Genomic DNA, 26105 nt, shown 5'->3' with positions numbered 1-26105 from the left:
TATTTCTATGATACACTTTCAAATATTTAAAACATAACGAGACACAATGCAAATATAAACTTGGGTTTTATTGCAAAGGGATTCCTTTGATTTGTGTGGAATTAAAAAGTCCAGTCAAATATGTATGATGTATATTTCAACGTTATGATGTGGAGAGCTTTTATCTTTGGGCAATATGTGATCATATTTACCAGGTCCAATCAGTGGCACCTGATAGATCAAAATGCCAATCGAAATTATTCCTGCCAATTATGGCAGACTATGGGAGACAGTAGTGGAAGTTCCAAGCCAAAACAAACTTTATAGCAAGATAAGCAATCCTAACTTTTTAAAAACACATAATGATGCATGCAAGGCACGCTGTTAATGGTCTAAGAAGCAAAAATGTACTCACCATGTAGCGTGATCCACTACACACAATAGCACTGCAACATAAATCATGTGTAATATAACATCTCTTTATGCACTTTATGTATGGGAACCTACCAACTTTTTGAAACAAAATAATTACTTGCTTTGGACTGGGTTTGTTTAAACAAAAACCCTAAAAATTAGTCTTTTACACATTGTGTAATGTTGCTCATTGATTGGAGTCTGTTTACAACAACATTCTTGCATTTATGTGGTACCTTTAATATAGTGGATCATCACAGGAGCATTATCAAACAGAGTTTGATACCAAGCTACATAAGGGGATATTATGATGACAAAGAGGTAGCTTTTAATGAGTCTCTTAAAATAGGAGAGAGAGAGAGATAGAAAGGTAAGGAGGTTTAGGGAGGGATTCCAGAGCTTAGTACCTAGTACCTAGGCAGCTGCAGGCATGGTAAAGTGATCAAAATTGGGGATACTCAAGATGCCAGAATTAGAGAAAGCAGAGATCTCAGAGAGTTGTAGAGCAGATGGAGGTTACAGTGACATGGAGGACAAGGCCATGGAGGAATTTTAAAACAAGGGTGAAAACATTAAAAATGAGGCGTTGTTGGACTGGAAGCCAATGTAGGCCGATGAGCATAGGGATAAAGTTAAACTTTAAGACCTTTGTCAACACCATGTGATCTCTCAGATGTTACACCCTTGTAAAATGAAGCTTGTACTTATGTATAAGATGTACAGTAGGATGTCTAAACTGAAGTTTGTGGCCCACATATGGTCCTTGGGCTGCTGCACGGTCTGGCCATTGAACTCACCGGGCCCTGTATTATTTCCTGGTTTGTCCTGTTTTGATTTTGGGTGGGGTGTTTATAGAGGTGTCTTCCTAGAACTGTGACCTCATTTGTGGATAATTCCTACACCAGCGTTTAAAATCTATTAATTTCAGTTACTTGAGATGTGTCTCAATTAATAGGCACATATACTTAAAGTTTAAAGAACGCCATGATACGTTTTTATTCAAAGGCATTTCTAGAAGCCCTGATGAACATTTTTTTTTTCTTGTTATCAAGGTAAAAGTATAGTTGCATTATGTCCTGAGGGACTTATTAAAGCTTGGGGCAGCTGCTGTGGAGACGCAATGGGAAAAAGGCCACTGTCTAAGGCTTTTCAGTCATATTACACAAAATGCCTGGAAACTGTGTAGAAGCTCTCGGGCTATATGCCTGATGTGGAATGCATGTTGTAAATATCATGAGTATTGAAATTGTACTGAGGCACCTCAGGGTGGGACATGCTGTAATGGGGAAAAGTTTAATTCTATTGCACTTTCTGTAACATTCAATTGGAAGTGTTTTGGAATGTATTCACAGATTTTATGATTTTTGGAGGGGATGAAAAGTATAATTGCCACATCTATGCCACGCCGAGAAACTTTCCACTCCAAAAGTAACAAGTGCAAATTTCCACTCTTAGGACAGTTGGGAGGGAAAAGGGGGGGTTTCTTCTAACCATCTGGAACATGCGCCAGGTCGAGTCTTAACTCAGCGCATCCCTGCTCCGTGAACGTGTAACCTGATGCCTCAAGCCTCGAGGAGAGCCCGCCCTTCTCCCTGCCCGTGATTGGCGAGTCCGCCCGTCGCCGGGATGGGGCGGGGCTCCTGATTGGCGGCTTGGCATGTCAGTCAAGGGGGAGCCTGGTATCCCGCAGTGGAAGGGAGAGTGTCAAAAAGTGCCAGAATGTTTGGACAGTCGGCAGTCGCTGGGCGCGAGTGAAAGCTGCGGGAACCTGGGCAGATGCTGGGCTTGTGCACAGAAATAGGGGTCTTGTATTAAATCCAGCCACCACCACACACACACACATAGACACACATATATAGACACACACACACATATATATATATATATATATATCCCTGTGACTGTGTGAAGCAAATGGCTAGCGGTGTATTGAGGGGCAGTTTGGGTGGGGGCAGCTTGGACGAGCCCGTCTTCACGCAACTCAAATCGGTGAGTCTTCAGTCGGAGGAGCAAGCGGCGGCGGCGGCGGCGGCGATGTTCGAGGGCATGAAGAGTCCGGCGGTAAGGATGCTCGGGGCGGACGACCTGGCCCAGGTATGTCTCCAGAGTGAGGAGAGAGGAGAGGAGCTTTAACACTGACTGACACTTTTTTTTTTAACCTACACAGAATCAGCACCTCGCCCAAACACGAGTCAAACTTTTTTTTTAAAAAAGTTCTTTAAATCCAACTTTGTAAATTTATATAATCCCATCGCAAAAGCTATTCTCTCCCTCCCCCTCCCCCCCATCTTGTTTTTACCTCAATGAGTTTGTAAAAAAGTTAGGATTCTTTTCCAGGAAGTATCGGAATGGAAGAATGTTTTGCTTCTGATTTGCAACACGTTTCCCAATTTTGTATTTTACAACCCTAGTTACCGTTGTCCCGAAAACGTTATATATATAAAAAAAAACAAAGGAGTAAACGCCACACGTCGTGGGGAACAGAGTGTCCCCCGCCCTTTTCACTTCTAATAGTGTTTATTGGAGTTTGCGATACGCAAGTGAATGAAAGCGATGATAGGGAGACGTGTGTAAACACTGCGAGGCTGAATGACCAGCAACTGGAAGCTGCTGTGGTGATCCCGGGTGTCTCCCACTTTGCGTTAGGCTTCAGGTCCCAAAATCCCAACTCTTGCAGGACAAGTGACTGGTTGAGAGATTTAGTGCAACCTCTCAATATTGACTTCACCGCGCCTTGATTTAAAAGCTTTAAGAAAGGGGAACCTCATTGGTTTTTTTTGTGCACTGGGATTATATATAAAGTCAGGGCATTGTTTAGTTTGTATTTTAATGGATACTGATTTGAAGATACTCTACAGTTTGGCAGACAATCGACTGCATCTCTAGTTCCCCAGTTTCAGGTGGGAGTGACTCAGTCTTGTGTTGGAAGGGGTTAAAGTGATGGGGAAGTGTGTTTGGCTCAACATGTTCTCAAACTCCCTCAGACTATACAATGTTGAGTATGCATCAGGCGAGGGTGAGATGTGTTGTATTTTTATTTTTTGAATTATGTTTTTTTTTGGTCATTGGGTGAGGTCTGCAGCTGGTTTAGCACTTGCCATGCAGCATTCAAGCATCTGACTCTCTCCTCGCCCACGGAGCGAGTCATTGAGACGAGAAAAAACTTCCCAGCACTTTGAAATTCTCCCTGAGCCACTGCACTGAAAATATGCCGACGACAGCTGGAGGATCTATAATCAGAAGACTCTAAATGTGTGGCCAGCACCAAACTTTTGTAACTTTTTTCAGGGGGTTGATGGAATCGGAATTCACAGCATAGTTGTTCAAGCCCAATCATTGATCAGATTTTCCATTAGTCAGCTGATTGTCCTCAGCGGGTGGGGTAGTGGAGAGGTATGGCTCCAAAATATTTGGCATTATGTGAAGCTTTTACAGATGAAGGGGGAATGTAGCATTGGTATCTTCAATGGCAGTGTGCTTGATGAATGTGCCCCTGATGACTGTGAACATTCACCACCCCCGGACTGTGTTGATCAGTGTCAGGCCGTTACCCAATGGTATTTTCTATTTCAGATATTTTGATCTGTTTTGGAAAACATTTGAGCAACTGTCTTGCAGTTTTGCTGCGACTTTTCTTTGGACTCGCAATGAATTATACAAACGTTTTCTCCTGTAAGCTGTAAAAGTTATGGTATTTATGTGTTTCAATGGAATGTTTTATTTTAAACTTAATAAATTCCGTGCCACGTAACAAAAAGGTGCTGTTTCACCTCAGGCGGTAACAAGTAGTCGTTTGCTAGTTCACTGCTCGAGTATTGGTGAAAAAAGAGATTTTCTGTCAAAGCTTTTCATCTTGCACTCAGCCGGACAATTTGCAAGGAAATACCACTGCCAGGGAAACAGCATGTCTAGAGCAGAATTTTACGGCAGCGGGATTTTGCGTTCCCGTTGAAGCCAATGGGGTTTAGAATGTCTCGCCGCATTTTAAGGCCCTCGCCCCGCCGAAACGGGGCCCTAAAATTCTGCCCGTATGAGAAGAGAATGCTGATTGGCTGGCAAGTGGGCGAAAAGCTTCAGCAAAAAACAAGTCCCCCTCTTTTTTTTCAGCAATACTCAATGGGTAACCCAGACTGAATTCCTTCGATATTTTGCAATTGGATATTCAAAGTGCTGAGCAATATGGATGTGTTCCGTAAAACATTTTAAGATTAAGCGTCTCATTTTAAAGTTTGTGTATTTAAGTAGTTCAGAAGATCAGAGCAAAATAAGTACAGGAACAAGAAGCGACTGGATTAGGTTGCTGTTGTGCGAATGCAGTGAAATGTTTCTGGTATGCTGGAGGTGGCTGCTAATTCCTGGTACCAGTTCCAGATGACTCTGTACAATCCTATACCAAACAACTGGAATGACTGGATTTGCAAGCTTATCAAAAGTTCATCTGGATGGTAGATCCCAATGAAAGATGTGCACCCGTGTTAACTGTATGCAGTATTGTTACTGGACATGTTTAACCTATTGAGAACAATGTTGCTTAGGAAAAGCTGCTTTTAAGGCAATGCATATTAAGTTTGTGTGGTACTGTTAGTTCATTACTTGATTCAAATTGAAAGTGAAATGTAAAGTGGAAGGCCAGTAACCCTCAGTACTTCACGCTGGTGTATATCCTGATACAACCTGTAATTATGCTGCTAAGTTTGTTTTGAGCAGTGCAAGTGGATTTAGTATAAAAATATACACGCCCACCATTATTGCACCTAAATCCTTGTGATGGCACCTAGCTGCACGCCATCAGCTGAAGCAGGTTTGTTTTAACTCTTCCACTGATGTCACTAGCATATCTGCCTTGTCTTTCAAACAATTTAAATGTTGTACAAGGTTTGCTCAGTGCACGGCTTCTTCATATACTTGGTTATAAATATATCTTAATTGTGAAGGTGGATGTCCCAAGGTTAACCTTGTAACTTCTGGCTGCATTAAAAATTTTAGGTTTTAAGATTTCTCCCATGTATTACAAATCGTTCAAGGGTACAGAGTTTAGTTTGGTTTGGGTTGCATAATTTTTGTCTCGTGTTGCCGTTGCCGATTTCTCATTCCAGAATTTACGAGAAATTGAAAAGCAAAGAGCGCACATTGGCATGTGTGTACGTATTGTGAATTTGAAGTTAACTTCTCCTGATGAATGATGTTGGAAATAAATCTGCCGCTGGGCAAATAAATGTATGTGGGGGGTAAGGAGGGGTGGAAAGAAGAGCAAAGGAGTTTTTAAAAACCTGAGGCAGCAGGACCCGTAGAAAATGTTGCAAGAAGGGTTACGAATGACTCTCCTTTCTTGGCTGTGGTCTCGAGTATAAGAGCTGGGAGGGTAAGTTGGAACGGTATAAAACATTAGTTAGGGCACAGCTGGAGGAGTGCGAACAGTTCTGGTCACCGCATTACTGAAAGGATATGATCACATTAGAGAGGGTACAGAGGAGATTTACGATCCTTATTTGGAACCATATTGCTATTGTTTCACTGTTGTTCGGTCAAAGTCCTGGAACTTGCTTCCCAACACCACTCTGGCTGCACCTACACCAGATGGATGGCAGTAGTTTAAGAAGGTGGCTCACCACCCTTTTTAAGGGCAATTAAGAATGGGCAAGAAATGCTGGCCTTGTCAGCAATGATCATATCCCATGAAAGTATAAAAGAAATGTTGCCAGGAATGGAGAAATTTAGATCTGAAGGAAGATTGGATCGGTTGGGGTTGTTCCCTTTAGGACAGAGGAAGTTAAGGGAGTTATGAGAGACCTACATAGAGTGGACAGGAAGTACCTATTTCCATTAGCAGAGATGGCACTAACTGGGGGCACAGATTTATTGTAATTGATAGAAAGGTTAGAGGAGAGTTGAGTAATTATTTCATCAAGAGAGTGATGGGGGTCTGGAACTCGCTGTCTGAAAGGGTGGAAGGTGGCAGAAACCCTCATCACATTTTTTAAAAAATGGAATGTACTTGGTGTCACAACCCACAGGGTTATGGGCCAAGAGCTGGAAGTTGGAATTAGATTGGACAGGCCTTTCTCAGCCAGTGCAGACATGATGTCATCCAAATCGTCTCCTCCTTGCCATAAACCTTTCTATATACTTTATAAACTTTTCTCCTAACGTTTGAAGTTCCAGGTATGTGCTTATGCATCTTCAGGGTGGAAATTGTGGCTTTCAGCAGTTAGCCCTTACTGTACTGAGTGGGAACCTGAGTCTTTCCAATTTCCGATACTGACTGCTGGAAGCAATTATCGTCTGGCCCTCAAAGGTCATTTTAAAAAGTTCATTTCAGGCAACCTGTAGAGTTAAGATTAGTGTTTGTGCGATTTTAAAATTCTCACCCTAATGTTCATTTCTCTCCACGGTTCTACCCTGACCCCTTCCAATCCCTTTAACTTCCTCCAGACCTATCACCCTCCAACATCTCCACCACTTTTATCCTCTTGTGCACCCCCCCCCCATTTCCATTTCCCAATATTAGCAGCCCTAATTCTCTCCTAAAACACTCTATCCAGCCATCTCTTCTGCCTCCTTGAAAATTCTCCTTAAAACCTATTTCTTTGACTAAAACACCTGTCCTATTATCACTTTATGTGGCTTGGAGTAAAATGTTGCTGGATAATGCTTCTGTGAAGGGCACTGGATGATTTGCTACACTCAAGGTGCTATATAAATGCATATTGTTGTAAAGGATATTTTCTGTTTAACATAGCCTAGTTAGAGTTGACTAGTTAATGTTCCTCCCTCGTATGTCATTCAGCTCTATTTCAGTACTATTCCAGGTCTTTAAAAATCTGTTATTGTGGTATGCTTAAATTGTATTTAAACTTTCTTAGAGAAACCAAATGCAGGATAAGTTCCCAAAGTATACAAAGTAAATGTGGATGTAGTGACTAGGTGTCTAGGTTTTAAAAGGATATTTTGAAGATAAGATAAAGTATTTCATTGTTTTTGAGGCCCTAAGGAACACTCAGCTAATGTAGGTGAGACTGTGTGATGATTCTTTATTCCTGCATCATAGGATGTAGGGAGCAGGAAGAGAGGTGTAACAGGGTATAATTGGAGCTTTGAAAGAACAATCATGTGAAGCTCAGAGGATCACTGTCTCTAGGAGTATTGACAAATGAAGAAAGTTGAGAAAGATAAATGAGAATGAGGTTGGAAGCTAGATGCAAGAGGTTGTCTGTCAATAAATAAGCCTTTTCTTTCATTCTGTCCAAGAGCGTGTTCGAGCCTTTCTAGAAATCAACATGTTTTGAAGTCTTCAGTTGCTTTTCCATTATTATTTCAACTCTGATCCCACGAGCCCCGTGTCCGTGAGCTACATCCTGACATTTTATATTGTTAAATTGGTTTTCTTAGCTCAACAGCACACTTGGAGACCCAAGGTGAAAAAAACGTTTAAGTGTGTCATTGGGTGATGGAAAACTGGTTTAACAGCATTTAGTAACTGGCTATGAGAAGCTTAGTAAAAGAAAAAAACTATAAAAGCACTTTTAGGTAGAACTTGGGCTCTGGAGAGAGATGTTGAGAAGAAGCAGGAAAGTAAATTGAACAATCACTGACATATGAGGGTTTCAGTTGAGGCTAAAGAAGTTAGGAGAGGTTAAAACTGTTGATCAGTGAAGGACTAAGGGATATTAGCTGTTGGTTAGGCTTTGAAGGGACTACCAGCCTCTAATTTAAGAAAAAGGATTATCAAGGATAAATTAAGCTTTGGTTTGAAGTAAGCAAAGGGAAAATATATCTTTCACCGGCCATGATTACTCTTAGAATTCTGATGTTATGAATAAACATTACAGTCAGTGATTGATTTTCAAGTGACTAACAGATTTAACCAAAGGTCATTCACACAATTGTGTGAAAGGATGATTGGCTGATGACTTACAAAAAGCAACAGGGAGAAACTAATCTAATTGGCATGGTGGTAAGAAATCATACTGAGGGAACGGTTTTATTAATGGCGTTCAAATGTTTGTCCACCAAATATTGTTCCACTTTGCTGTCTTTCTTTCCGTCTTCTCCACTCGCTGTACATTCCCTTCAAGATCACACAAGCAAGTTTAACAACATTTAGATATTCTGAGTGTGACTGTGCTCTGAATAATTTCAGCCTTCTCACCGTTGCAGTTAATGCTTTCCTTTTCTTCTAAATGTAACATTGGTGAATGGGTGGAATATTCAGAAGAGCAAACATGACTGTTTAGTATCTACAACCAGTGCTTTTGTAACTCCAGAAATAGTTTGTGTGCATCCGCTATTGAGCAGGGGCTCCTCTCGCACTTATGTGTTAATCACACCTGTTACATATGTGTGAATGCAGTACTAATATGGATTGTTCCACAAAATAGCAAAGCAACACTGACAGAAACTAATTTTATAACCTGTGTAATTATTTTTTCCTGTTCACTATCCACAAATTAAATTCTGGTTCTGTAAAAGGTCAGTCATAATTTTCTCAGTGACAGTTATGCAGAGAATGGCTAGACACATTGGGTTTTAATATGCTTGCGTTTTTTTTATACTTTTTAAATATGGTTCACTTTTGGGATGGAGAGGACAGTGAGTAAATGTGTGGTTCAGGCACTACTGAACATTGTGTCTTTAAATAATCTTCTAGCCATATTAAACACAAGGAAGATGGTCAGGCATTTCCTTGTCTTCTAATCTTAGTTGCCCATTAACGACCCAAAGCACAATAATAAAGCCACCAGACAGCATTAAGCGGTTTTAAAAAGTAAGAAATCATTGCTGTTTAGTTTAAGTTGGGGCACAAATTAATGCTTGAGATTTTCTAATGCCATCTGTGACATAATTAGTTTAAAAAATCTGAGTCAGTCAAAACTGGATAATGTTTTTACTTTTAAATTTCTTGCTGTCTCCATGTGTACCTGTTCCTGTTTCTCACTTGCTCTCTTGTGTTGCCTTCATCCTTCTTTCTTGCCTTTGATCTCTGTCTCATTCCAGACGCTGTACAATTTTAAAAAGCACAAATGAAATATTTAAAACTATAAGTTTGTTCAAGTTTCCATGACTTCAAAAGTAAAGAAAGATATAACATGGGGACAAAAACTGGGGGGGAATGGGACAAACTGCATTGCTTTTTTAAACAGCTAGCTCAGACTTGATGGGCCGAGTGGCCTCTTTCTGTGCTGCTATTCTTTGATTCTAAGATTCAGAACATACTTCTAAAGTTTGAAGAGAACCTGCAGCCAAATGTTTCCTTGTGACCCGAGTTTACAAACCATTATAGCACATTCATCATTTTAAATTATTCTTTCATTGTTTTTGTTCCTGCAACTGTATCAGCTTCATTAAACATTAACCTTTACATGCAGTAACATTTCAAATACAGTTCATGGCATTCTTAAGTTTCTGCACCTGGACAGATACAGTTTATTCTCCAATCTGAATTGTTTGTAGAATTAACATTAGCCCAGCTCTGTTCCAGTTACCTGTATATCTTAAGAGAAAATGTTGGAAAGGTGAGCAATCTAAACACAATATTTATTTATTCCTACCTGTTAATCTTTGGGAAATTGTACAGATAAAGTTCACTGTTTCAGAAAAAAAAATTAAAATTGAAGTCTTCCACGTGATGCGTTCCTCCAGTCAGTTTTTAAATAAAGAGAACGTGAGCATTGTTAAATGGGTACAATAGTTTTATTTTTAAAATAGACTGTTGTCTAGATACAGCCATGACTATATAAAGGGTGTTTAGAAGTTTTACTTGAAAATGTTCAATTTCTAAATAGCTTGCTTTGAAAGCCCATCCCAATGCCAAGTTTTGTGACAGAGTCTTTAAATATTTTCTGAAGTTGTGATTTTAAAAAAAAGTTAGGTGCAAACGGTGATGTGGTTCTTTTAACCCTTCGCAAGGGAAGGGACCTGCGATTTAGAATTACCTAATCTAATCAAGCAGAGTCAGCAATGGCTTCATGAAAGGGGAAATCATGCCTGACAAATTTATTAGAATTCTTTGAGGAGGTAACAAGCAGGATAGATAAAGGAGAATCAGTAGATGTAATATATTTGGATTTCCAAAAAGCATTCAATAAGGTACTACACATAGGGCTACTTAATAAGATAAGAGCCCATGGTGTTGGGGGTAGTATATTAGCATGGATAAGGACTGGCTAACTAATAGACAACAGAGAATTGGGATACGGGGGGGCATTTTCAAGATGGTAACATGGAGTAGAGTACTACAGCGATCAGTCCTGGGGGTCACAATTACTTACAATATTTATGAATGACTTGGGTGAGGGAAATGAATGTACTATTGCCAAAACAGGTGAGAAGGCAAGTGGTGAGGATGACACAGCGTACAAAGGAATATAGACAGTGAATGGGCCAAAATGTGACAGATGGAATATAATGTGGAAAAGTGTGAGGTTATGCACTTTGGCAGGAAGAATAGAGGAGCTGAATATTACTTATATGGAGAAAGACTGAAGAAAACTGCAGCACAGAGTGATTTGCGAGTCCTTGTGCATGAATCCCAAAAAAGCTAACATACAAGTTCAGCAGATAATAGGTAAGGCAAATGTAATGTTGGCCTTTATTTCAAAGGGAATGAAGTAAAAAAATAGGGAGGTTTTACTAAAATTGTACAAGGCACTAGTTAGACCACACCCAGAATACTGTGAACAGTTTGGGTCCCCTTATATCAGGAAAGATATACTGGCATTGGAGGCACCCCAGAGAAGGTTCACTAGGTTGATCCCAGGTGTGGAGGGATTTTCTTACGAGGAGAGGTTGAGTCATTTGGGTCTATATTTATTGGAGTTTAGAAGAATGAGAGGCAACCTTATTGAAACATATAAGATTCTTCAGGGGCTTGACAGGCTAGATGCTGAGAGGTTGTTTTCTCTTGTGGGAGAGTCCAGGACCAGAGGGCATAATCTCAGAGTAAGGGGTCGCCTATTTAAAACAGACATGAGGAGGAATTTCTTTTCTGAGGGTAGTCAATCTGTGGAATTCTTTACCGTAGAAGGCTGTAGAGGCTTGGTCATTAAGTATATTCAAGGCTGAGATAGGCAGATTTTTAATCAGTAAGGGAATCAAGGATTTGGGGAAAAAGCAGGAAAGTGGAGTTGAGGATTATCAGGTCAGGCATGATCTCATTTAATGGTGGAGCAGACTTGATAGGCTGAATGGCCTACTTCTGCTCCTATGTCTTATGGTCTTAATTTCTAATGTGTCAGTAATGACCTTGAAGAACCAACTTAAGCATCAAACATATCTCTTCAGCTCCAAACTCATATAAGATTCTATTTTTTGTTATGGAAAATAATGTTCTAAATTTATTTTCCTTAAAGTCTGCTTGTATTTTGCAAACAACTCCGATTACACTCATTAAGGTCTTAATGACTTTATCGTTGAAATGATCCTTGGGGGTTTAAGGTCAGAGCTACCCAGTCATTTTATATATGGGGCATATTCAATGGCATTAAATTGCCAATCACCATATGGCATTTTTTATAAAATGTGCTGGGGGGGTTTACATTCACAAATTTCAAACGCTATTATACTGATGTTAAATTCCTGATTTGCAACTAAGGCAAAAGCTTTATTCTAAAACCCCATACAGTGATCAGTTTGCCATGATTTTATATTTTGCTCTCTCTTGCTGTGAGTCAAATCCCTAGTGCTAACTTAGAAAGGTGGTAACACACACGCTGTGCAAAATACAAGCTTTCTACCAGACTTTGGTATAGTGCACCTTCAGATTTGAATCTACACTGCATTTCACTCCAAACACATTATTTTACCCATTAGAAAGCATTTACTGAATGGTAAGACCGAGGAAAAAGTTTCTCCATCTAACTCCTAGGCAATCAGTTATGCACAGATCTCCAACCTGCAATCGGGGCCTAATATAGCCCTATGTTATGTGAAATCAGCTAAGGTTGACCGTTCTATTCTTTCTCTCATATAGCCTATGTATGACATTTCCCCAAGGTGGCTTTATCGAGATTAGAGACTCTCGGTCCAGAGATCCACAGGCACAGATCAAATTCTTCCCACTCTATGACAGTGCCTTTATGTCTGGGAATGAAGTTGAGTTGCCTTTGTGCTTTTTTAAAAATTGAAAATAAAACATTTTGTGACCTGAAATCCACGATTAATAATTGGACATTTGTACATTACTGAAAGTTTGGCCTAGAATTCTCAAGTTCAATCAGAGTGGATTTTCTGTCCTGAGCACAATAGGTGTGAGCGGACCACAAAATCTGGCTAAGAGCCATACAATCAAATCTATGCCACTTTTGTGCTGAACATATTTTTATGGTAGGCACTTTAAACCAAACTGAACTGGCTCAGCTGAGCTTCAGTTGGCACCATTGTCCATCGAATGTGATTGAGCTAGATGCACACTTTACTCAAGTGGGATGGAGCTAAGGAGTGATAGAACCCTTAGTGGCCAAGGTTTATTAGACTTTGTTTTTGTTTTGTCATGCTTTTTTAGTACAAGCTTTTTTTAAAGCACTCCGAATAATGTCCAGACCAGTTTGCTTTTTAACTCTGCGGAAATGTTTTTGTTGTTGGTTTAATTGGAAGCTGACTTAGCTGAATGTTGTTTGCTCATACACTGGCAAAGTGATAGCACTGTACTTCAGCAGAACAAAGAGAGGTGTGTGAAGGAACATAGCAAAACTAGCAATACAATTTCTACAGGAAGATGCTAGTTCAAATCAATGATAGAGGTTGGTTTTAGAGTGCCTTAGTCATGTTATTTCCTGGCTGAGTGAAAATAAAGACATGTAATTTTATAGTGAACACCAGATGTCTGAAAGCACTTTATGGCCATGAAGTACTTTGAAGTGTGGTCACTGTTGTAATATAGGAAATAAGCGGTACAAGATAAAATAAGTCATCGGGCACCAGCACCATTACAGTATCTGTAGTGACTAAGGACAGCCACCTCTTTGAGCTTCTGAACAGTACTTAGTTCATCGTAGATGAAAAGACACCTGTAGCCAACTTGCATCAGCAACTTGAATTTATATAGTGTCTTTAACTTCGTTAAACATCCCAAGGTGTTTCATAGGATTGATATCAGGCAACATTTGACACCTAAGCCATTTAGAGAGACATTAGGGCAGGGACAACACTTCTGCTGATGGTGAAAATCTCTCCCTCCCTCAACATTTCAGTCACCAGATCCTCCTATCCACTTGGGAGGGCTCTCAAAGTTTCAAGTGACGCAGTCCTCATGCACATTTCATGCAGCAGCAACTCTAGCTGCGCCAGCTGTCAAACTGTTGAAAATTGGGTGCTGCTTCATTTCCATCAATTGCCCAGAGATCCCGTTTCCTGCCTCTGCATATTTTTTTGCCAACTACTTTTTTGCTGCCCTTTGGAGTGGCTGAAATTTGACCCCACATTCAACTACCTTTACTTGTCTTTAGATTGTGCGTCGTATTCGTTTTTGCAGCAGCTGCCTAGCACATGCCATTTCTCATGTCATCTCTTTGATAAGCTCCCAGGACCAGGCTCAAAAGGGGCAGGGAGCTTGGCACAAATATATACATTCAGCCAACCTTGAGGTCCTAAAACCCTTCGGCATTCAATTTACAGTTTTCAGAATTTTAAAAAATAGATAAAACGCTTAAACTTCAATGATGGAAATTTAAGATAAAATCATCAGTTTCATTTTAAACAAGGTTAACTGGAATAATGCAATCATCTTGAAACCGAACAATGATTGTTCATTTTCATCTCCTTGCAGTTTTATTAATGTTTAACATCATTTGGTAAATAATCTATGTATGTTATAAACATCTAAGTGGAAAAACTTTGAATATTGACTAGACTAGGCTTTATAGGACAGTGGTGTCCAAGTTAAACAGTTTCATTTTGAAATTTAGTCTTGGTCAATCAACATCACTGACTATGGCTCGGCTGGTGCAGTTCTGATTGTCTTTCCAGTATTTCAGCAGAGAGGCTGAGAGACTGTACCTCAAAGCAGTGGCTGCTTTAAGGCTGCAATTTTAAAATATTTTGTCTGGGTCAGCACTTTTTTTTTAATCAGGTGTTTAAAATGCTCATACCTTATAAGAATTGATATTTGTGTCTTGCCTGTGCTTGATTTTAATATTATAAAAGCAAAATACTGCGGATGCTGGAAATCTGAAACAAAAACAAAAATATTGACAGATTTTTATATTGGCAGTTCTTCAGCGAGATCAATTTGAATGCACTTTGCTTTTGTACTTTTTTTTTTCAATTTGTGCCTTTTTTTTTTTTGCTTTCATATTCATTCCGTACTGCCTTTTACTTTTCATGCAGACTAGGTGTGAGATGGAGAAGTATCTGTCTCCCCAGCCGCTGCCAGTCCCAGAAGTGAAGAAGTACAGAAGGGACAGTGCCTCGGTGGTGGATGAATTTTTCCAGGACGAACGGACCTCACCGTACAGTGTCAACATCAATGTGATTCTGCCTGACATCACTTATCTGCGAACTGGCCTTTGTAAGCCACAGAGACCGTCCATGGTTCAGCCCCATTCAGAGGTGGTTACTGCTTTTACCCAGGCAAACAGAACACTGACGACCCAGGCCTTGCCAGAGTTCACCAGTGTGTTTAACACTTCACAGTCGACCGACATCAGCACTGCGTTTATCAAGCAGGAGCTGCCTTCCCCTGAAATGCATCTCCCTGCATCCCCGCAACAAGGTCAGTTGTACCAGCTACTGAGCTCCCCAGACTTGGTAAACATTCCTGGTAACGCTTCTCATGCACAAAGTAACGTGGCATGCATGGGCAACCTTACCAATGCTTCCGTATCAACAGGAATGACTGGCATGAACACGCTCGCCACGGTGCAGCCACAGACAGCATTGAAACGCTACCATTCGATCTCATTGGGCACGTTTACTGGGTCAACACCTTTCTTCTCACAGCAGCCTACCTACCTGCCACCCTCACCACCAAACTCTGAGCCTGGAAGCCCCGACAGGCAACCAGAACTGCTGCAAAACATGACGCCACCTCCATCATATGCCGCCTCTATTGCCTGCAAGTTGGGGTCGCCCACTGGAGCCCATGCCCTCCCAGCAACCCTGCAAGTAACGCAACAGAATGTGCCACCACCTAAGTTCAACCGGAGAAACAACCCAGAGCTGGAGAAGAGAAGGATTCATCACTGTGACTTTCCAGGTCTGTGGTACAATTTTAAAAGGAATTACATAGTGCATAGAATTACATTGAATGTGCAGCACAGAAACAGGCTGTTTGGCCCAACTAGTCTTTTCCAGTGTTCATTATCCACAAGAGCCTCCTCCCACCCTACTTCATCTAACCCTTGCAGCAGATCCTTCTATTCCTTTCTCCCTCATGTGCTTTTTCTAGCTTCCCCTTAAATTCATCGATAAGCTTCACCCAAACTACTCCTTGTGCCAGCGAGCTCCACATTCTTAACTACTTTCTGAGTAAAGAGGTTTCTCCTGAATTCCCTGTTAGTGACTAGCTTATGTTTATGACTCGAGTTTTGGTCTCGCCCACATGTGTAAACATATTCCCTTAGGATATGGCCGATAGTCTTTGGCTTTTATTTCAGAAAGGCTGTTTAAATTAAGTTAAAACATAATAATTAAAACAGGAAAGATCACCTGTGCAATGCTTTTCCAAATAATAATTAAAGTACCTGCTGCTTGGAAACTTGCTTGTTTAAAGATTGATGCATTTCCTTTAACAGTTGCATTTTTCATCAATAAAAGGATGGATTTATTTTAATTCTATTTTATTTTGAAAAGGGTGGTTTCTTGGCAATTAGTGAATGGGAATGGAAATCCTTTGGATTTAGCTTAACATAATCACTGTATGGCTGAATCGTGTTGTAAACAATTTGTGGGTTGCACATTGATTGTAGATTGTACATATTGACTAGAAAATGATTTGTTCACAGAATTATATTCAAAATCTGTGTGCAGCACTAAACAGCCTGTCTGCACCCCAACTAGAGGCCGATTCCCTGGCCACCTCAATTCTTTTCAAAGAGCATTTCAAAAGCCTTCCTCTTCCTATGGTTTTTTTCCACTTCCATTTATCCCTACCCCACCTCTCAAAATTTCCCCAGCTTTTTGTTTTGGGTTTATCTTTATTCGTTCATAAAATGTGGAAGTCACTGGCTAGGGCAGCATTTATTGCCCATCCCTAATTCAAGAGGGCATTTAAGAGTCAACCATGTCAGAGTGGGCCTGGAGTCACATGTAAGTCAGACCAGGTAAGGACAGCAGATTTCCTTCCTTCCCTAAAGGTCATTAGTGAACCAGATGGGTTTTTACAACTATCGATAATGGCTTTGTGGTCATCATCAGACTTTTAATTCCAGGTTTTTATTGAATTCAAATTCCACCCTCTGCCATAGAGGGATTCGACCTGGGTCCGCAGAACATTACCCTGGGTCTCTGGATTACCAGTCCAGTGCCAATACCACTTCACCACTGCCTCTCCGCTGTTGCTGCACTATTGATCTGATTTGAATTGATTTGAGTTATTCAGAGTAGTACTGTATGGAGTAAGGTATAAGCAATGAAGAATGAAGAATTTTGAGCTTGTCCTTCTTCAAACTGCACGGTGGCAATGCCAGTCAGCTATAGCTCTTGTTCCCAAGATTTATGGCAGCTTTATGTGCATTATGCAGGAGTAGTGTTGAGCAGAGGCAGGAGGTACCTGGAAGTAGTTCTAGTCAAGCAAGATTTAATTGTGTTAGCTTAGACTGCATTTTAGGCAGAAATTGGAAGTAGTTTGGATCTTGAAGTATGAACATGGGAGCAGAAACTTTTTGAGTAATGTGGAACTTGGCTATGAGATTCTACAAGGACAGTTTTCTGATACCAGGAGTTATTGAGTTCCTTCAGGTTTGTTATCTTGTACAGTTATCTTCACTTATAGTGGACGTGACTTATCTGGATTATGAATTAAATGGAACAATAATGTTTTTTTTCAGAAGTCAAGTGCCTTAGAACTACTTCATTTAATTTCTTAAGGTGAACATTTCTTTATTTAATGTGAAAAGTTTGATCAAGCCACCTAATTGTTTAATTTAGGTTAACAGAATATGAGCACCAGGTTTGCAAACTTAATAAGTAAATATCTGTTTGTTGGACAAATTGTCTTTAACCAGTGGCAAAAGAAAGACATATGAACTGCTATTTTCTAACCCTATAACCTAAATTCTACCCCTTCTTAAATCCCTATACACACATACAAGACACATAAGACACATAAACATTTTAAGCGTGGGGTAAAACAGTTTAATAGCACCAGTTCTGGATTCGATGGGTTGATTTTGACTGATGTCTTCCAAACTCCTTTCAGTTTTTTGTTGACGACATGAGGTGACCTTTCCAGCACTTTCAATCTTTAGTTCACTGGTTGAGCACTTGCCGTTCAATGTCTCTATTGGTGAATTTCCCCTTTTGCTCTTGACAAGGACTCTTTATAGCGAGAGCAGGCTATAGAGATAAGAGGGGGAAAAAAACAGCTAGCTATTATTGTAGAATTACTGGAATCTTACACACGGGAAAGAGGCTTTAGGTCTTTTCTCTTTTCAGGCTAGAAGCTTTTTTTTCTGCAGCACTGGTCTCACACAAACCCTGGTCACCTGGTTAGGAACCAATTAAAATGTAAACTGCCAGGCAGTTCCCCATTAGACTGGACTCTTCAGCACCATCCTGACTTTCATGGCACACTCTGTTTCAGGACAGCAACATTTTACATATCCTTCACAATGTTCCAGTAGTCATGTCTTTCAAACTGCAGCCACTGTAATTTTAATCCACAGCCCAACAGAAATAAAAAGATATGTTCTTTACACACAGCTGATGGTAAATGCTGAGCTGCTCAAAACCCAGAGGGAAACTTGAAACAACAATCGCAACTAATTTTCAATTTGTATAAATTTTGAGGTGCGTGCCTTGAATTCAGTAGTAATAAGACCACCAAGTCTGATAGGTTTTTATACAACTAGATTAAACATTTATTAGTAAGATAAATTATTTCAAATATATACATAGATCTGCAAATTACTACTGTGGTAACTTCTAAATCCCCCAATCAATCTAACTCCCAGTTACATTTTCGTTAAGGCAACAGTAAGAGACAGATTTTAAAGGACCACCAGTCAAGAAATATGATACCCTGAATGAGTCCAATTCCAAGTGACTTTTCTTAACTTCAGTACTTTGAGGACAGCAGTGTGAGCCATAGATGCTAAAGGCTTTTTACACGCTTGTGTAAGATTATAAAAATGCCTTCCCTTACAAACAGTCTTCTTTATGCATATCTTCCTCTTTGAATGCAAATACCCATTGTTTCATTATGTCTTTGGACTTTATCTCCCTGATAATAAAACCCTCTCATTGCACTAAGTTTTACCAGTAATCTTTGGGAAAAATAAACGCACTTTTGCTAAACTTCACCTGGATACGTGACACATTTCACCCCTCCTTTGAAAACAATCTAGTCTGGTTTATGTAAAAAATGCAAATGTTTCCTTGACACCTATGTTTCTAAACTTCCCCATGTTTACATAATTAACATTTCAAACCTAACCTCTTCTTAGAGATCAAAGCACCCAGACTTCAATTAAGTCTCATGCATAGGCACACACAGTCACATCCCACTATTACTCTGTTTTACGATAAATTCTGATAACATTGAGAACTATTATATTTTCTTGACATAATCACCTTAAAATGTTTTTGTACTATTTCAAGGTGTAACCTGACTCGAAGTGCGTGTGTGTGATAATTGATGCAACCAAGCATTTAAATTTCTCATGACTGAACTTGGATTGTAAAATATTTTTGTTTCTTCCAAATTTTTTTCTCCTCTTCTCATCTCTCCTGGAGACATGACTCCTAACTTGGGTTCTGTGGATGCCGTTAGCTCTCTTTTACCTTGGCATCCAGCATCCGCAGTGTTTTGCTTTTGTATGAAATGGTCACTCACTAAGCATGCCTCCTTTTAGTTTTGTAGCCAAGATCTTTCAAGTGATGTTGACTTTCAGTTCAGCTCATTAGCTTCTATAGAGGCATTGTAGCTTTAGAGGGAAATTAAAGCTCAAATCATTCTGTTCAGTTCTAATGATGTTTTATTCCAATAATAGGGTTTTCACTCTCTTTCCCCCTCCTCCATCCGAATATTTCTGGGGCCAGTGTGAAATGATAATGTTGCTGATAAATATGCATTCTCTCTTCCTTTTAGTGCCTCTCTTGCTCTTGCACTCTCCCCCTCTCTCCATTTTTGGCTGTGACTCTCTCTCCCTTTCTTGCTCTGTCCCTCTCTTGTGCCCTCGCTTTCTGTCTCTCGTGATCTCTGTGGCGTGCACCTTCTCTCTCTGGTGCGCACCTGTGTAGTCTGGCTCCCTCGCTCCCTCACTCTCCTTGAAATGTTTCTGTGAGTAACAGAGAAATAAAAAGTGTAGGAAGTTCTGTTTCAAGGAGTAAGGAATCACTGCAAACATTGACATAAATTAAATGGCAAGATTGCTGCAAAAAATAGAATTTGGTTTTAATATTTATTTGCATGTACTAGTTGCCAGAACTGTAACTCATACACACCTTTGTGATTATGTGCTCTAGTCCTAATGATCTGGGTTTGGTTATACAAATCAGATTTGTGGTTCTGTACCTCTAATTGGAATCTTTTGCTCCAATCAGGAAATTCTTTACTTGCTGGTAGACTCTAATTTAAAGGTGTTGTGCTACCATTGTATTTGTGGCAGAGAGGAACAGCCTTCACTTTGAATTATGTGATTACAAAGCAAGGGCTAGCATCGTTGAATTGAAGTTTGGAGTTGCTCTTTTATCAGAGCAACATTCACAGGAGGAAACCTAATGCTGCAACGACTCTGAGCCAGTCCTAGGTCTTGCTGCTTTGTTGCTTCCCATCTTTTTGCAGTTACACACAGAAAAAAGTGAAAGGGAATAGTAGACTTGGATTTGTTTCCATTTTGTTGCTTTTTGTTGGATTATCAATTGTATGTTTTTTAAAAAAATCATTGTTACTGGACATAATCAGCAACTTATGTACATCAGTAAAGAGATTTGAGGTTGATTTATCAGAAGTCTTTGACCCTCTGACCACATTACCATTTAGTTATAATGAAAGAAATAGACCTCTTCCATATTGATTATGACTGAACTACATCCTAACCGGAAATCGTATGCTATTAGATCTGAAATTCCCTTTGAGTAGAGCTAAAAGTTTTTCTGAATTAAAGATCTTTACAGATTGGAGATCTCCTCAAGAAACAAGAATAATATAGTCTACATGTGAGCGATTGTTTGATAAGACTTAAATCTCAGTAGTAGCATTCTTAGCTCTGAGGGAGAAGGTTGTGAGTATATTTGCATACTTCAGACACTTAAGCACATAATCCAGGCTGACATTTCAGAGTAGTACTGAGAGAATGCTGCACTGTTGGAAGTGCCATCTTTCAGGTGAGACATTAAGCTATTGATCCATCCCTCCTCATAGGAGATCGTAAGAGATCCAATGGAACTGTTTAAAGAAGAACAGTGGAGTTCTTACTTGTGCACTGACCAGCATATATCTCTGTAAAGTGCTTTGGGACATTGAGGTTGTGAGAGATTCTTTGTAAATGTCTGTTTCATTTGCCTGCATTAAACAGTGGTGACACCTGAAGTCTTGAAAGGTACTATTTAAATGCAAACTTGTTCTTTTATTCTTAGTGCTTGCAGTGAAGAAGAAAATCACATAATTTAATTTTAAAAAGTGGTTTCTCCCATATTTCCTAGTTGGGATATGTGGTAAAATCTCTCAAAAAAAACTTTATGTTGAGTTTCTGGTAATTTTACTGTACCAGGCCATGGAGTGCTATTTAGCATGCGTGGAGAGTAGACTGTTTGAATATATGCAGTAGGTCACCATCAAAGCGCTGAAAGGATATTGTTTGGTGCTCATGTACACAATGTTAATGGGCAGTCAATAGATGTGCATGATGAAAGTTAACAGGTGCTGTGTGATCAAGATGGTGCTCTAATAGTTAAAAGTACATCATATTTTTAGCATGTATCTGAAACATGCATTTAACCTTCTGCCATTCTGTTTTCTAGGTTGCTCTAAAGTATACACCAAAAGCTCCCACTTAAAAGCACACCTGAGAACTCACACTGGTAAGAACATTTTTTACAATACTGTTTACTGTTTTTAACATGTTCAATAAGGGTATTTGGGTTTAAAATAGAAATAGTTGACAACTGAACGCACATTGCTTTGATTTTGTTTGGCACGTTATTTAAGGGCAGAACTCATAGACACCAGTGTGACAGTAGGAAATTGGAAGCAATGCCAGAAATGTTGATGTGTGTGATCTGTATAGGCCTGTAATCGAAGCAGCAGTTCACTTTGTTTTGGAATTGGCCTTTTGTAGCTAGTGGTAAGACGAAATTCTTAAGGTTTTGGTTGGATGCACATTACCCAGAATTTCATTGTGTTAGGTGGGAGTGGGGAGGAGATAAAGAAATGAACAAATTGGATGAAGTGGCAGATTTAACAGAATGTAGTCTGAACTCAAATTAAACTGAAAGCACTTGCAATAAAAAGCAACTGTGACTGTTTCTGTTTATAGCACTCCATCGGGTATTAATATCTAATAATGCTGCATTTTCAATATCAAGAGTGTTGAGGAAGCAGTGAAAACAGCACCAGACCTGCATGGTTCATGAGAAATGTATGCGTGTAGCCTGGCTGTTTTTAACAGCAAGGATCTCGCTGAAAGATTCAACTTTCACCAATTGAAAGTGTGTTTATTAAATTCTCTTGGTTCAGTGAAAGCTTTAATACAGTTGTTTCTTATCACGGCTGATCTGAATGACCTACTGGACTTGATTTCTCTACGTCTACCCTATCAAACACCTTCATAATTTTAAAGACCTCTATCAGATCGCTCTCAGCTGTTTCCTTTCTAGAGTAAAGAGCCCAATCTCGTTTCAGGGAATTTGGCATGAAGCATCTTTGGGGTGATGGTGGCATAGTGGTAATGCCATTGTAGTAACTAGTAATGGTGGCATAGTGGTAATGCCATTGTAGTAACTAGTAATGGTGGCATAGTGGTAATGCCATTGTAGTAACTAGTAATGGTGGCATAGTGGTAATGCCATTGTAGTAACTAGTGATGGTGACATAGTGGTAATGCCATTGTAGTAACTAGTAATGGTGGCATAGTGGTAATGCCATTGTAGTAACTAGTAATGCAGAGGCCCAGGCTAATGCTCTGGGGCACTGGTTCAAATCCCGCCATGGCAACTGGTAGAATTTTAAAGTCAGTTAATAAAATCTGGAATTATAAAGCTAGTTTCAGTAATGGTAGCCATGAAGTTTTAAAAACCCATTAGGTTCACTAATGTCCTTTTAGCGAAGGAGATCTGCCATCCTTACTTGGCCTGGCCTACATGTGACTCCAGATCCACAGCAGTGTGGTTGACTCTTAACTGCCTAACAAGTCACTCGGCAATTGGGGATGGGCAACAAATGCTGGGCTTGCCAGCGATGCCCACATCCCATAAAAGGAAAAATAAAGCTGCCTTGCAAATCGTGTGGTAGAAGGCCTCTGGCTCCAGGAGGAGAGTTGACGGTGGGAGAACCTCTTGAATTCCTGCTCTTCCTGCTGCACAAGGAAAGCTGTAAATAAAAAAATGTAATGACAGTAAGCCTCCCCTGGTAGAGGCTGCTGTTCCTGATTTTTGCCTGGCAGGTAAGCCATTGCTGCTCCCTCACTCAGGTCTCCGGCCAAAATGCCCGTCTGGTTCCAATCGCATCATCTGAGTCCGATCTGTAGTTTTTAAAAAGGTTTCTTTTTGTTTGTCACCTGCAATTAAAAGTGCCATTGGTCAGATTCAGGCGGGGAAGGAGTGGGTAAGCTGAAGGGCAGAGTTAAAATTGACCCCGTCCAACCCTTAACTATTGTAGGCATCTTTCTGTCTCGACAATGGACTGTTACTTCTGGATTGAGAATAGTCTGTTGTGGCTGTAAAGGCCAATTCATGAGTGACAGTCCCTTCTGTAACTGGCGCAGATTAATAGCGTTGGCTCAAGGTCGACTGATGTTTTTACCTTTTGCCATGATACTGAATGGGGTAGCTTTGGACATAATGTGAAATGGGCGATAGTGAATCAACAACCTTTTTTTAACAATCTGCCCGATTTTCCTTTCCATTGACAGTGGCAAACCTTATTATCCCAACCACACTGAGGTGACATTGAACCACTGCTACATGACATTAGCCACACGCTTGTCTGCAGATAAACGTTACATTGTTGCTGAACCCATTTTCAACAATTATGCTCGAAATTGGAAAACGGTTAACAAATCGCCTAGCTAATTCACAAATATAGACGACTACACTTGTCTCTGAATAATTGTTTCAACTTGACATGACAGTCCAAGTCGATGCAAGTGAAAAATGAACTCCCCAGGTTCCTGATCAACTTGGGATCAGATCTGCGGTATATTAACTATACCTCTGCATAAGATCTTGACCTCAAATACAAATTGAAGTGACTTAAGTTTTTTTTTGCCCCAGTAGTGTGTTTATCTGTAGCCATGAGCATTTGTATAAACCACAGCTTTTGTAGCTAAAACATCATGAGCCATGCAGCGAAAAAATGATGTAGATGCTGTGAACAAACAGCGACAAAATAATCATAGGTGTAAACATTTCTTTTCAATCATTACGATCAAGTATCAAATGGCTATCATGGCCTGATTTTGCTTCTACAATCTGATATTTTAATGTTCAACTTAAGTACTTTTACCCTTAGTATGATACTGGTTTACAGGCTGGGTGGGTGTAAATAACTTGTAAGTTAATTTAAAGTAAATTCAACTTTATATTAATTGTGAGATTGCATACTGCTGCGATTGACCACTCCTCTGCTTCATGCAAAATGTTCATACAGAATTGGTGCCCAAACAGCATGCTTTTCCAAACGACTTACACAATGGGATGGGGTATTGCTCTTGTCCATACGCTGGAGAAGAAAATAAGGAAATTAGGATAATAGAAACGCAAAACCAATGGAGACAGCAAATGACTTGAGATATTCTTTCTAAAATTAAAACGGTGTGCACACGTTGAACATTTTTATTTAATGTGCAAAAATTAGTACTGTCAACTTTAATGCTCTTGAAATGTTGACATTTTGAAATAAGCACAAGAACTGAATTGAGTGATGACTGAAAAACAGTCCTTTTTAATGCCATAGTGCAACGGCAGCTGCTCAACTCCAAACAAAAGCTCAATTTGTAAGTTTTTGTCATTATTTGAAATAGTAAAACCCTTCAACTTCGAATTATAACGTTAAATTTCAGTTTTCATGCTTCTCTAAGGTGCAGAGTTTATTTTCAACTTTCACGTCTATATTGTCGCTATGGGATTTAACAGCATTAAGAAGTTATTTCTCAATTTGCTGGAAATACCTGTCACATTTTGTAAAATGAAGATTCAAAAATAAACTTGGTGAATATATGGGAATGAATTATGCAATATGTTGCGCAAGCAACTGGGAGACCAGCTGTAGAATGAATATTTGAAAACTTTTAGTGGTGCTTTGAAGTGGTGAATTATGGTGGAGTGTTTCATCTTAGGGTAGATATTACTATGGAAATGTAAGTTCAGGTAAATAGGGTAGTTATTAGTTATGTAACCTGGTCTGCAAGTTAATAGTACAAAAGACAGGTGGATTTAGAATTGTCTGTACAAAGCCAGTCATTGCTTGTTGAAGCGTAGGACAATAAGTTGTCTATGGTATGGACATGCACCCAGCTTCCATACTGATATGTGCATGTTTGGTGTCTTGAGTGAGGGCGAGTAAATAAAATCCTATTGTGACTCTCATGTAACTTCATTAGGCAACTTTTAACTTTCGTACAAATCCACATGCTGGTGTTGTGCAGGTTTGGCTTTTATTTCTATTAATGATACTAAGAGAAGCACTTTTTTGTGCACCTTGGCTGAAGTCCAAAATAAGTACAGGCAACTTACCTGTCATACCTTTTTAAAATCTTCAGTTCAAACAAATGCCAACTTATATGTAATTTCAGCTCTGCACAAAGTCCACTGTCCACATAGTGACTTGTGAGAGGCTACAATTTTTATTCTCAATAAAATACTGAAAATGACCTGGCCTTGTGGAAAAATGTAGGGGAAAAAAAAGCTTTTTCAGATCAATGCGGGGGGGATCTTTTTTTTTATTGCCAAGTCTCGGGGTATCATGTTTAACCATTGCAACTTAAAAGGCCTTTTATTTCTCTCCCTGTTTCTATCTGATTTTTATTTGCTGTCCTTTTTACCTCTACTACAAAGCTGCAGTGTGTAAGAGAAAATGTTGTTGTGTAGGTTTGAAAGGCATGTGTGGTCCTGCTGGCATGTTTATGGCTTTCATTTGATTTGTAGCAACCAGAAAAACAAGGTGGAGGATACGCCCTTCAGCTAGAAGTAATTTTGAATCGAACTTAGCGAAATGAAAAGGAGAAAAGTGTCTTTAAAACAAAAAACTAAAGTCTCTGATCACCAGCATGAAATCTTCAGTAACTGTCAGGATACGTACAGCTTTTTGATCATGTTGGGAGTGAGGCAGGGAGGAAATAATACTTGCAATAGAGACATTTTATAATGCCTATGCTTTTCAACCTTGGTGATATATTATC

At 39.6% G+C, this 26105-nt stretch overlaps 1 protein-coding gene across 3 annotated transcripts in view; it reads left to right on the top strand.

Moving 5' to 3' along the window:
- Nucleotides 1–2127: 2127 nt before the first annotated feature.
- Nucleotides 2128–26105, top strand: part of LOC121284456 (Krueppel-like factor 5) — a 37201-nt gene continuing 13223 nt past the window's right edge. Inside the window, exons 1-3 of one of the 3 annotated variants that reach the window (XM_041199931.1) lie at nucleotides 2128–2487; nucleotides 14716–15583; nucleotides 21511–21570. In XM_041199931.1, coding sequence (XP_041055865.1) covers nucleotides 2308–2487; nucleotides 14716–15583; nucleotides 21511–21570 — 1108 coding nt within the window. In that variant the 5' untranslated portion in view covers nucleotides 2128–2307. Of the gene's footprint in view, nucleotides 2488–3816; nucleotides 3951–14715; nucleotides 15584–21510; nucleotides 21571–26105 lie in introns of those variants that run through there. The other 2 variants (XM_041199933.1, XM_041199932.1) reach the window with 2 other exon arrangements.

Source organism: Carcharodon carcharias, chromosome 11 (assembly GCF_017639515.1).
Source record: "Carcharodon carcharias isolate sCarCar2 chromosome 11, sCarCar2.pri, whole genome shotgun sequence".
NCBI lineage: Eukaryota > Metazoa > Chordata > Chondrichthyes > Lamniformes > Lamnidae > Carcharodon > Carcharodon carcharias.
Note: the sequence above shows the minus strand (reverse complement) of the source record. Positions and strands in the feature narration are given on the sequence as shown.